Source organism: Somniosus microcephalus, chromosome 3 (genome assembly GCF_052327205.1).
Source record: "Somniosus microcephalus isolate GS21.2 chromosome 3, FLI_Smic_1.0, whole genome shotgun sequence".
NCBI lineage: Eukaryota > Metazoa > Chordata > Chondrichthyes > Squaliformes > Somniosidae > Somniosus > Somniosus microcephalus.
Window position 1 is genome coordinate 307,561,573 of NC_140989.1, and position 12,989 is coordinate 307,574,561.

A 12,989-nucleotide genomic window follows, 5' to 3' on the forward strand; every position below is an offset into this window, starting at 1 on the left:
ATGTCCACTTGGGAGAGCAGACGGGGACTCGGTTTAACGTCTCATCCGAAAGATTGCTCAATAGAATTGCCTAAACTGTAAATGTTAGAAAAAGTATATACTTTTTGGGGAATTCTAAAATGATTTAAATATGGATACATAATGGTTAGTATACTACAACAAACTGGGAATTATTGATTAGAATTGAACTTTTCTGTGAACCAGGACTACATAAAAACAGACTGCTATCCTTCACCACCACTGCAGCTGACATTTAGCACAGCTAACCAATGTGAAGTGCTATATTTTTCAATGGATATCATTTTGATTTCAAGCAGAGGTTAATGGCACAATGTTCATTTTTCACAGATACAGCCTTTGATCCTAACATTAACTTAGTATTGGTCTAAGAGAATGTGCATAGTTCAAGCAAGCTTAGTTATCCAATACCAATTCCTTAAACTCTCCAAGTAGTAACCCATCATACTTTTCTACTACAAAAATATTTTGGTACAAAATCTGAGCATGTCAATTTTTTTTGCTATTTCTAAAACTAATTTGGTGGGCTTTATATTGGGTGCAAAAGTTAAAATATTTTAACAAGTACTTTAATTATCCTGGTAAAGTCTAATTAAATAGGACCCCCCCACTTCTAACACGCAAGTGAAGTTGTAAAGTAGAATATATTTTCAAAATCAATAGGGAATCTACCGACAGTCTCAATTTTTTCTTGATAATATCAAAAACCACAGCTAATCATGATTACTATGGACATGAATTCTTGCTACAGGTGGAAAACATACTAAAAATACAATTAATTATTGGCCATCATTTATGAATCCTAATACCTGTACAACACAAACAAGTTGGAAAAAAGCCCCAAACCTGGTATGAACACAGTAAAAGGCTGAAATATACTGGTCTATGTAATCTTTATGTGCTATCTGCAGCTTTCTTGTACATATTTCTGTAGATCTTTTCTAAACTTTCTTCAAAGATTGCCCTGTGAGGCTTTCCTTTGTAAACAGCAGCACGATTCGACCAATAATCACCATCACCCAGATGTACTGTTGCATTGTGCTGCAGCGTTGAACTGTGCGGAGAGAAAGAAGTCCAAATTGTACATTTGTGCTACTAATTTAATGAAGCTTACAATTTATCAATTTTAAAACAGTTAATGAACTCACTTCAGAAATTGATAACTTTTTATAAAGTAAGCAAAATATTTTAAAAGAAAAATTATAAAACCTGCGTATACTATTTTCACAGTGCTTTCAATTTCAAAAGCTAGAATATTAAAATGTCATAGGTTGGATACTAAATAAGTTAGGGTGTATCCCTCAGGGTAAAAAAGAGAATCATTGCAAGACCTAGGCCACAGAGGCTAAATGAGGAGGTGAAAATTAATCTAAAGGGCAAGCAGAAAAAGAAATAAATGCCAGGAATTTCCTCGGGGGTTCCTCTAATCAGCCGCTGTAATTTAGACTTCCACCAAAGTTATGGTGGCCAATAAGGAGAACCCCGGAGGACATTCCTGGTGAAAAAAGTAGAAACAAAATTTGATAGCGGGGTATAAGAAGTATTATGGGATATAGTATTTCACTAACACTGGAACTGGCCAAATGGACTGCAATAATCTTTTCTGATCCTGTGCATTCGTATACCGCGAGGAATGGGAGTCATATGAAGCTCAGTTGAGGATAACTAAAGCTAATATTAGCAGATATAAAGCACCAATAATAAGGCAGACTGTAGAAAGCAGCATGAGGGGTTCAAACCTTTTTTTCAGCCAGATATTTAATAGTAACCATGTTAAAAGACCACTTAGGTATTTTACGAGGTACATTGACTAGAGTGTTTTAGATGATCGGGAAATGGCAGATTTGAATAATTCCAACTACCTCTGGTACACTGTCTTAACTCAATGATGATGGTAGGTTAAGGAGTACTAAATTGAAGTATGCCAGTGTTAATGGCTAGGTAGTTAAAATAAGCCCTGCCACTTGGAAACTGTCTGAAGTGCCTCAACACCCAAGAGTTTCAAAATAGGCCTCAAAGTGTTTTAGAATATTAAAATCCATCTGTACCTGAGATGCTCTGTAGTGTCACACAATGAATCAATAGATGAGGCAGATCTTCTGCCTGAACAATAATCTACTTCAGCAGAAGAATCCTAGAACATGAGGCAACAGTGAAAAAAACTGATAATTATCAACAGTTCTAATTCATTACTTTAGCCAACAAAGACATGTCAACAGCACTCCTAGAGGTCCATAGCTTTATGCTAGAGTTATAAGTAATTGGCTAACTTCATGGGGGCAGATTTTAACCCCAAAAAACGTGTAGGTTGGGGTCGGGTGGGAAGTTAAAGTGTTAAAGATCTGAATCCCGTCACCAACCTGCCCACTTCCGGTTTTAACGGAGGCGGGATGGGGCGGGAAACCCACTCGCAGGAGGCAGGGGTGGCACTTTAAATATTATAATGAGCCTGCGTGCCTCATTTTAAACTTAACTGTAGGCGGTCGGGTTTCCAGAGCCATGGGGAACCTGCCAGCTAAAGCAAGGCGAGGGCTGCTAGATCCAGGGGGTAAGTGCCTTTCCACTTACCTGCTAGAGCCAAAGTTCCTGCCTCACCAACCTCCACGATTGGAATCCCCGTGACCCTTACGACCTCCTCCCAACCTCCCCCCCACCCCGGCCTCCGATTCCACTCCCCCCCACGAGGCCTCCAATCGTCCACTCGGCCTCTGATAACCGCACCCCTCCTGGCCTCCGACACTCACTCCAGCCTCCGATTCCCCCCTCAGACCGATCTCTGAACCCCCCTGCCCCACCCAACAATCCCTGGCCCCAACCCAATGTTCCCCCTAAGGTGCGTGGCCAATTGGGAGGCCCCGTGCAGGCCGCTCACCAGCTGCTGCCACTGGAAGACACCATACAGCAAATTTAAAGGGACCGCGCACTTAGACTGCAAATTAGAGGGAACATTGCCCCCAACGCCCTCCGACGATCCCTGGCTCCTACCCCCTCCAATGATCCCTGGGCCCGACCCCCTCCGACGATCCCTAGGCCCTGACCCCCTCTGACGGTCCCTGGCCCCCGACGGTCCATGGCCCCGACCCCCTCCGATGCTCCCTGGCTCCAACCCCCTCCAATGATCCTGGCCCCCTGCCCACTCCGACGATCCCTGGACCCGACCCCCTCCGACGATCCCTGGGCCCGACCCCCTCCAACAATCCCTGGCCCCTGACCCCCTTCAACGATCTCTGGCCCTCAACCCCCTCTGATGATCCCTGGCCCCCGACGGTCCCTGGCCCCAACCCCCTCCGATGCTCCCTGGCTCCAACCCCCTCCAATGATCCTGGCCCCCTGCCCACTCCGACGATCCCTGGACCCGACCCCCTCCAACGATCCTGGCATTCCTCCTCTCTGCTTCCCAGGGCTACCCACCCGACAGCCAGCCAGCCTCTCAATCTGGGAAACAGATAAAAAAAAAATAATCAGTCCCTTCCCTGAAATTCGGCAGAACCCGAGGGAAACCCGTTCTCCCAGGTTTCCCTTCTGCATTCCAGCAACCCCTCCGACTCATTTTCAAGATAAAATTCCAGCTCATGTCAGACCTGAAACGTTAACTCTGTTTCTCTTTCCACAGATGCTGCTTGACCTGCTGAGTGTTTCCAGTATTTTCTGTTGTTATTTCAGATTTCCAGCATCTGCAGTATTTTGCTATTGTATTGTATCATCTTGGTCTGTTTAACTCCATTATCAAAGATTATTTTTCTATTTGCTCATCATAGAAAAGGTTGGAATAGTCTCCCATTTGGAGGGCCCAGTAACTGCATCACTTACAGTTTGACGCAGAGTAAAGTCCCCTCTAATCTATCTCAACAATCTATTTTACCTCAAGTGTCAGCTTGGCTTTGTGGAAATACTTTCACCTCTGAATCAGAAGATTATGGGTTTCAAGCCTCACTCCAGGATTTAAGAACATAATCTAGGTTTTTAATTCAGTACAGTATTGAGGGAGTGCTGCATTGTGGGAGGTGCCAACCTTTTATCAGATGTTAAGTGACTGGTGAGAGTGACTGCCCTTAACATCAAGGCAGCATTTGACCGAGTATGGCCTCAAGGAGCCCTAGTAAAACTGAAGTCAATGGGAATTGGGGGGAAAACTCTCCACTGGCTGGAGTCACACCTAGCACAAAGGAAGATGGTTGTGGTGGTTGGAGGTCAATCATCACAGCCCCAGGACATCGCTGCAGGAGTTCTTCAGGGCAGTGTCCTAGGCCCAACCATCTTCAGCTGCTTCATCAATGACCTTCCCTCCAACATAAGGTCAGAAATGGGGATGTTCGCTGATGACAGCACAGTGTTCAGTGCCATTCACAACTCCTCAGATAATGAAGCAGTCCATGCCCGCATGCAACAAGACCTGGACGACGATCAGGCTTGGGCTGATAAGTGGCAGGTAACATTCGCACCACACAAGTGCCAGGCAATGACTATCTCCAACAAGTGAGAGTTAACCACCACCCCTGACATTCAATGGCATTACCATCGCTGAGTCCCCCACCATCAACATCCTGGTGGTCACCACTGACCAGAAATTTTACTGGACCTGCCAGATAAATATTGTGACAACAAGAGCAGGTCAGAGGCTAGGTATTCTGTGGCGAGTGTCTCACTCCTGACTCCTCAAAGCCTTTCCACCATCTACAAGGCACAAGTCAGGAGTGTGATGGAATACTCTCCACTTGCCTGGATGAGTGCAGCTCCAACAACACTCAAGGGCCTAGAAATTCATTATGGGGCGCCCAGCTCGCCTGGGCGCCGGAATTACCGCTGCGCGCAGATCCACTTGCGCAAGCGGGATATTCAGTGTCAGCGCACCAAGTGGAAGGCGGCCGCTAAACAGGGGTTTCGGCGCCCCGCTTGGGCGCTGAAACTGATTATCGGCGCGCTAGTGGCCGCAGCGCCACCCGCAGCAGAGCGGCAGGCTGCGGTACTGCAGGCCTTCCTCCCTCTCTTAAGGGGGAGGTGCCTGCAGCAGCCGGAGCCCCGATCGCGAGTGCCGGCAAAAGAGCCCGGCAGAACGGAGAAGTGCCGGGCTCCCGGAAACCAGCCGGCAATGCCGCGGGGGGCGGGGGGTGGAGGAGGCCGGGGAAGGAGGTGCGGGCAGGCGGCCGCCGAAAAAGCGGCCGGCCGCACCTCCACTTTAATTACCGCCACAGGTAGGCCCTGTGTACCGGTCGCTGTTTGCGGCCGGCGCTGAAGAGGCGGGCGCGACTTAATATGGCGTTCTTCGCGGAAACGGGGCGCTGCGCACACTGATGACGTCATCGGTGGCGGCGCAGCGCTACAGCCTAACGCCGCCATTAGCGCCCTGCTGAATTTCGCCTGAATTTTGCAGACTGGTGCAAAAGCCCTCTTTGGGCGCAAACTGGTGGCGCAGGCCACTGAATTTCTAGGCCAAGATGTTCGACACTATCCAGGACAAAGCAACCCGCTTGATTGGCACCCCCATCCACCACCTTAAACATTCACCATACCGTGGCTGCAGTGTGTACCATCTACAAGATGCATTGCAGCAACTCACCAAGGCTTCTTCAGCAGCACCTCCCAAACCCGTGACCTCTTTCACCTAGAAGGACAAGGGCAGCAGGTGCATGGGAACGTCATGACCTCCAAGTTCCCCACCAAGTCACACACCATCCTAACTTAGAAGTATATCGCCGATCCTTCATTGTCATTGGGTCAAAATCATGGAACTCCCTAGCTAACAGCACTGTGGGAGTACCTTCACCACACGAACTGCAGCGGCTCAAGAAGGCAGCTCACCACCACCTTCTCAAGGGCAAATAGGGATGGGCAATAAATGCTGGCTTTGCCAGTGACGTCCACATCCCATAAACGAATTTAAAAAAACCCTGTCTGTTTGTTCAGGTCAACATAAAAGATCTTACGGCACTATTCAAAGGAGAGCAGGGAGTTCTCCAAGGGTCTGAGCCAATATTTATCCCTCCAATGCTTACTGTTTGTGGGGCCATGCTGTGGCATAAATTGGCTGCCACATTTGCCTACAAAATAGTGATGGCACGTCAAAAGTAATACATGGGCTGAAATTATATAAAGATATTTAACCAGATTAAAAAAAAAAGATTTAAGTCACATAGGCCTAGAAATTGGAGGGTATAGCACTGGCCTTTAAGGTCCGTTTTGGTGAAAAAAATGGCGGCTGTCTCACTTCCGCCTGCGTCTGGTGGGTCCCGCAGCGGCCACCATTTTCCACAGGTCGGTAGCGCTGCCGATGCCCACGCTCGCTGGAGATATTTAGATTAGGCAGATCGTGACGTCAGTGAGTGTGCACGTTAACGTTCACCGCTCCACTTACCGGCCTGTGTTAATTACGACCAGCTGACCAAGCGTTAACTAGCAGGAAGGAGCCACCAGCAGTGCGATTTAAAGGGATCATCAGGAACAACTTGCAGATGACATGCTTTTTCAGTTTGACTGGCTCTGTGTAACTTTCTACAACTCTTCCAGCTTTCTAAAGTTCTTGCATGTTCATAATAACATAAGAAGCAAGAGCAGGAGAAGGCCATACGGCCCCTCGAGCCTGCTCCGCCATTCAATAAGATCATGGCTGATCATCCACCTCAACTCCACTTTCCTGCCCGATCTCCATATCCCTCGATTCCCCTAGAGTCCAAAAATCGATCTATCTCAGCCTTGAATATACTCAAAGACTCAGCATTCACAGCCCTCTGGGGTAGAGAATTCCAAAGATTCACAACCCTCAATGAAGAAATTCTTCCTCATCTCAGTCTTAAATGGCCTACCCCTTATCCTGAGACTATGCCCCCTAGTTCTAGACACTCCAGCCAGGGGAAACAACCTCTTAGCATCTACCCTATCAATCCCCTTCAGAATCTTGTATGTTTCAATGAGATCATCTCTCATTCTTCTAAACTCCAGAGAGTATAGGCCCATTCTACACAATCTCTCATCATAGGACAGCCCTCTCATCCCAGGAATCAATCTAGTGAACCTTCGTTGCACCGCCTTCAAGGCAAGTATATCCTTTCTTAGGTAAGGAGACCAAAACTGTGCACAGTACTCCAGGTGTGGTCTCACCAAGGCCCTGTGTACCATTGTAGCAAGACTTCCTTACTCTTATACTCCAACCCGCTTGCAATAAAGGCTAACATGCCATTTGCCTTCCTTATTGCTTGCTGTACCTGCATGCTAGCTTTCTGTGTTTCTTGCATGAGGACACCCAAATGTCTCTGAGCATCAACATTTGAAAGTTTCTCACCATTTAAAAAATATAGTTTTTCTATTCTTCCTACCAAAGTGAATAACCTCACATTTCCCTACATTATACTCCATCTGCCACCTTACTGCCCATTCACTTATTCTACCTATATCCCTTTGCAGACTCTTTGGGCTCGATTTTGTCACTGGGGCGGGCTGGGGTCGTCTAATCCGCTTTTCGTGTTAGCCACCCGATTCTAAATCGATGTGGGAGAATGATGCAATTTGTGATAAGTGGACAATTGAGTTCCAGCGTTTGGGAACCCATGGCTAATGAGTTTTTCCAGTCTGAGACTCGCCTCCGATGACATCATCATTGCTGCTGCATTTAAGGTCTTGCTTCTTCTGCAGACTGCCAACCTTTTGGCCTTTCATGTTAGAGGGACCTGGAGACAGAATGACCAGCGAGAGACCTAAGTCTGCTCCCAGGTTTGATGACGTTGTCCTGCAAGCTTTAGTGGAGGGAGCAAGAACCAATAAAGAGGTGCTCTTCCCTTCTTCAGGGAGGAAGAAGCCTCCCCAGCAGACCAAGGCTGTGTGGATCCAGGTGGCCCAGGAGGTTAACTCTTTGTCGATAACCTGCAGAACCTGGCTTCAGTGCAGGAAGAGGTTTCATGACCTTCTGTGCACTGGAAAAGTGAGTATGACTTTCCCATCACCCTCAATCTGATCCCCATTGCCTCTCCTCACCAGCACTCAGCTTTAGCAATCTCTTCCTCCACATCCCACTTGACACTGACATCCTTGCACCCTTACCCATTCCCTCTCTCTCTATGGTCACATTCACCTAACTATTCGACGATGCAGCCCTCACACTCCCTATCACTGTAATGCTATGAAAACAACTGACAACACACAGGGAAGGCCCTTGGTCTTGCCACCTCACTCCACCTTTGTCTCCTTCGAAGCATCTATGCTATGGATTCTCTACACTCACTCCTTCATTCTCACTCAAAATCCACTTGTCTCCCTCATTGCAGGAAAAGAGAGCTCATAATAAGAGGGCAAGAGTGAGGACAGAAGGAGGGCCACCCTCAAGTAGCTCAGCTCACCCCCTGGGAGGAGGCGGCCCTGGAGATCGTGGGAGTGGAGGACGATGCGCAAATGGGGGACGGACAGACGGGTGCATCACAGCAAGCTGGTGACAGAAGAGTTTTCCATCTCTCTCATTGACATTGCATGAGTCGCTGATAATGATTCTGAAGCTCTAACAGATGGACTTGTAATGTGCATGTAACCTTGGCATCGCATGTCTGACTCTTTCCTTTACTCACCCCACAGGCAAGCACCCATCCCCACTAGCCAGGAGGAAGAGCCTGAACATCCAGACTCCTCAGAGGAAGCTGCAACCTCTGAGGGCGCAGTGTCAGCAGCACCCAGCACCAGCTCAGACACTCGCAGCTCGGTGGGACCTTCGCGAGATAGTGCAGTGTTGTCACCTGGTGTATCACAGCTCACAAGTGAGCATCAGCAGATGGTGGAGACAGGGACAGCAGTGGAGAGTTCAAGTCGGAGGGCGCAGGACTCTCCCAGCTCGGCTCAGCTGCATGTCGACCCTCTGCCACTGGGTCCATCCACAAGATCAGCGGTGCTGGAATGCCAGGAACAGATGCAGGAGTCTCTGGCAGGTTTTGTCTCCAGGGTCGCTGCGAGTGTGGAGCGAATGGAGGAGTCCATTGCGAACATGAGCAGAGCCTTTGTAGAGTCATTGGTGCATGAATGCATCACCATGGAAAGGATGGCAACCTCCATGGAGGTGATAAGTCGCCAGAGTGCAGAAAACATGGTGATTGTTCTGAATAGAATGACATCTCTGGAGGAGCGATGGTCATCTATTGAACAGAGAAACCAGACCTTCATGGAAGTCCTTCTGAGTAGGACTGCCAGTGCAGATACGAGTCCCCATGGCTCCCCTGATGTGCAGCAAGGTGCTCTCAAGTTACTTGTAAGCGCTGAGGGGGACCTGACCCATGAGAGGGAAGTTGGTGGCAGACATCAAGGAAGTGAGGGCTCCTCTCCAAGTGCTCACACTTCTATGCCACTGCTGAGCCCTCGGTCAGAGCCCCACCAGAGTCCACACCCAGCTGAGATCGGCTTCTCAACCCCTGCACAGCCACAGGAGCAGCAGACTGTTGGCGAGCCCTCAAAGGTTCGCAACCCCAAAGGACGCCCGCCAAAGGTGTCGAGACAGGAGCAGCAAGAAAGTGAGCAAGGGGCCTCCACATCTGCTGAAGCCACAGGGGAAGCACCACGTAGGAGCACACGTAAGAGAAAGATACTGCACAAAAAATCACAAGGGTGAAATTTGATGTTTAATGTTAAAAAGCCATCAGATGGTTACTGTAAATAAAAAATCTGATGGCTACTGCTGCAGTTGTGGCGCTAATGGGACTTCCACAATGAGGGCTTAGGATTACTTGCAATTGTCAGTATTCAATTCAATTCAATTTTATTTGTCATATATGCAGCAGACGTGTGTACTGCACAATGAAAGGTTGATTTTTTTTATGAGTGGTGGACAAATTGTTAGGAATCCGTTGGTTCTTGGCCATTGTCGAAGCTCTGGTAAGCAGCTGCGAGGCAAAAATGCTTGATTGGCTAGGCTAAGCAAATCTGGCCAAGGTGAGTGCGTTCCTTGCATCCCGGGCAGAAATGTTCTCGCGTACTGCTGCCGCTGGTTGATGGGCCTCTGCAAGATGTTCGTTTTCGCTCTCCTCCTCCTCCTCCACCTCCTCCTCAGGAGGATATGTGAGGAGCCACTTGGTCCTCAGGAATCTGCAAGCCATAACGCTGTGCCACTTTGCGAAGTGCACAGCAAACTACGACGATTCTGGTGACCCTGGTGCTCCTGTTGTTGCTGCTGATGTTGGTGCTGCTGTTGTTCATGGTTCTGCCGGTGCCATGGCTGTTCTTCGTCCTCATCTGATGTCCAGAAGGGAAGGAAATAAATGGCTCCCATGCTTCTGGTATATGCTTCAGTTGAGGAAGCATCAGTCAAGGTGGCGAGAGGGGTTTCCCAGGAGGTCACACTGGAGATGGGCGTCAGACTCCAAACTTCCACAGCTATGGTTATGCCTTCTAAAAGTTCCCCCAGACCTGAGACAACAAAGTCCTGCCACCTGCAAATGATGGCTGATCAAATATCCTATTTAATGGTGGAGCTACAGCTAATAGTCAGCAATCCAATTGTGCTCCCGCCAGGTTTCACCGTCGTGTTTCAGAGCAGGTTTGCTTCACGTCGGAAAAGGGTTAAAATCACAAAGGCCTTTCAAAATGGGATAATAGAGGCAATTTAGTGCTTGTTAAGGGCCGTGAGGGCCTATCACGCCTCTTAGAGGCGGGCCGGAGACGGGAGCAGTAAACACGATTTCTTGAAAATTGCTTGGAGGTGGGATGGAGGCGGGGTTGTGCCCCCCCCACCACTTTTTGCAATTTTAACACCCCACACGCCTCCATTCCCGCCTCCAAGGCCCTGGGAAATTCGAGCCCTTTGTGTTCTCCTCACAGCTTACTGTCCCCACCTAGTTTTGTATCATCAGCAAACTTGGATACATTACACTCGGTCCCATCATCTAGGTCATTAATATAGATTGTAAATAGCTGAGGCCCCAACACTGATCCTTGCGGCACCCCACTAATTACAGCCTGCCAACCTGAAAAAGATCCGTTTATCCCTGCTCTCTGTTTTCTGTCCATTAACCAATCCTCTATCCATGCTACGATATTACCCCCAACCCCATGAGCCCTAATCTTGTGTAATAATCTTTTATGTGGCACTTTAACGAATGCCTTTTGGAAATCCAAATATACTACATCCACTGGTTCCACTTTATCTACCCTGCTAGTTACATCCTCAAAAAACTCTAAGGATAGTATTAGATCCAAAGAGGAGTCATATAAAGTTGCCAGAAAAAGTAGCAAGCCTGAGGATTGGGAGCAGTTTAGAGTTCAGCAAAAAAGGGCCAAGAGATTGATTAAGAGGGGAAAAATAGAGTATGAGAGTAAACTTGCAAGGAACATAAAAGCGGACTGTAAAAGCTTCTACAAGTATGTAAAAAGAAAAAGATTAGTGAAGACAAATGTAGGTTCCTTACAGTCAGAAACAGGAGAATTTATAGGGGAACAAGGAAATGACAGAGCAATTAAACAAATACTTTGGCCCCGATTTTCTGGCCGCCGTTGGGCGGCTTTTCATGCGGCCGGGGGCTGAAAATCGGCGAAAAAGCGGGTCGGGACCCCCCCCCCGCCTGATTCCCCGCCCCGTCCGACTTTCGGACTGCCGTTTCCGCGCGCCCCGCTTCAGTCCCGGCCGCCGCTGGCGGGACTGGTCGTCGGAGCACTAACAAGCAATTATCTGCTTGTTGAAGTGGATTTACCCGTGCCGTTGCGACTTTGGGGCTTTCCCCACCTGAAACCCGCCTGCGGGGAACCCCGCTGCTGAGAGCTGGCGTGAAAACAGCTGGCTTGCTTGCTTGCAGCAGCAGGTCGCTGAGGGCTGAAGAGATTTAAATAGGCAGCATTTGCAGGCTGCAGGACCTTGTTGATCAAGGCTTGGGGGGAACTTTTTGAAGCCTTAGGAGCAGCTGCAGAAAGTTGGAGCCTCACACACTTCTCCAGTGTGAGCTCCTGGGAAGCCCCTCTCACCACCCTAACTCAGCGCCCCCTCAACGGAGGCATCTGCCAGAAGCATGGGAGGCCTTTGGGACGTTCCCTTCCTGGCATTAGAGGATCTCCAACAGCAGAGGCGGCAGCAGCAGAACCAGGAACAGCAGGATGAGCACCAGGAGCGCCAGGCTGCTGCTCACTCACCTGAAGCTGCACAGGCCAGAAGGGGCCAGCGCTTGGAAGTGGCTTGAGAGCACCTTGCTGCGCTTTAGGGGGCCAGTGGGATCCGTTTCTGCACTGGCAGTCCTACTCAGAAGGACTTCCATGAAGATCTGGTTTCTCTGTTCAACAGATGGCCAACGCTCCTCAAGAGATGTCATTCTCTTATGAGCACTCACCATGTTTTCCATACCCTGGCGAGTTATCTCCTGCATGGAGGTTGCCAACCTTTCCATGGTGATGCGTTCATGCGCCAATGACTCCACAAAGGCTCTGCTCATGGTCGCTATGGACTCCTCCATTTGCTCAGCACTCGCAGTGACCCTGGAGACAAAACCTGCCAGAGACTCCTGCATCTGTGCATGGAGATCCATCACCTCTTCTCTTGCGGATGGACCCAGAGGCAGAGGGTCGTCATGCAGCACAGCTGAGCTGAGCTGGCAGAGTCCTATGCCCTCCGACGAGGACTCTCCACTGCTGTCCCTGTCTCCAGAATCTGCTGAGGCTCACTTGTGAGCTGTGAAACACCAGGTGACAACACTACTCTATGTCCCGAAGGTCCCCCCGAGGTGTGAGTGTCTGCGCTGGTGCTGGGTGCGCTTACTTCTGCTGATGCTGCGCCCTCAGAGGTTGGAGCTTCCTCTGAGGAGTCTGGCTGCACAGCCTCTTCCTCCTCCACAGTGAGGATGGGAGCTCTGGATGGTACTGTGGGGGAGTAAAGGAAGGAGATAGAGATGTAATGCCAAGGTTCTTCTGGTGACTCCCAGCGAGTTGGCATCTGCTGACACCTGCATCCATGCAGCATTGGTCTCAGTGGGAGGCCTCTTCCTCCCTGACCTAGGGAAGAGGGCCTCCCTGTGGGCCCTAACCCC

General features: G+C 49.2%; 1 protein-coding gene across 4 annotated transcripts in view; it reads right to left on the minus strand.

The window, feature by feature from the left end:
• Positions 1 to 894: 894 nt before the first annotated feature.
• The window catches only part of spata6 (spermatogenesis associated 6), a 262,544-nt gene continuing 250,449 nt past the window's right edge, over positions 895 to 12,989 (minus strand). For all 4 annotated transcript variants that reach the window (XM_085982889.1, XM_085982888.1, XM_085982890.1 and 1 more), the window contains 2 exons: positions 2,067 to 2,152; positions 895 to 1,072 (listed from right to left, as the gene is read on the minus strand). In XM_085982889.1, the coding sequence (XP_085839015.1) occupies positions 913 to 1,072; positions 2,067 to 2,152 (246 nt within the window). In that variant the 3' untranslated portion in view covers positions 895 to 912. The remainder of the gene's footprint in view (positions 1,073 to 2,066; positions 2,153 to 12,989) is intronic.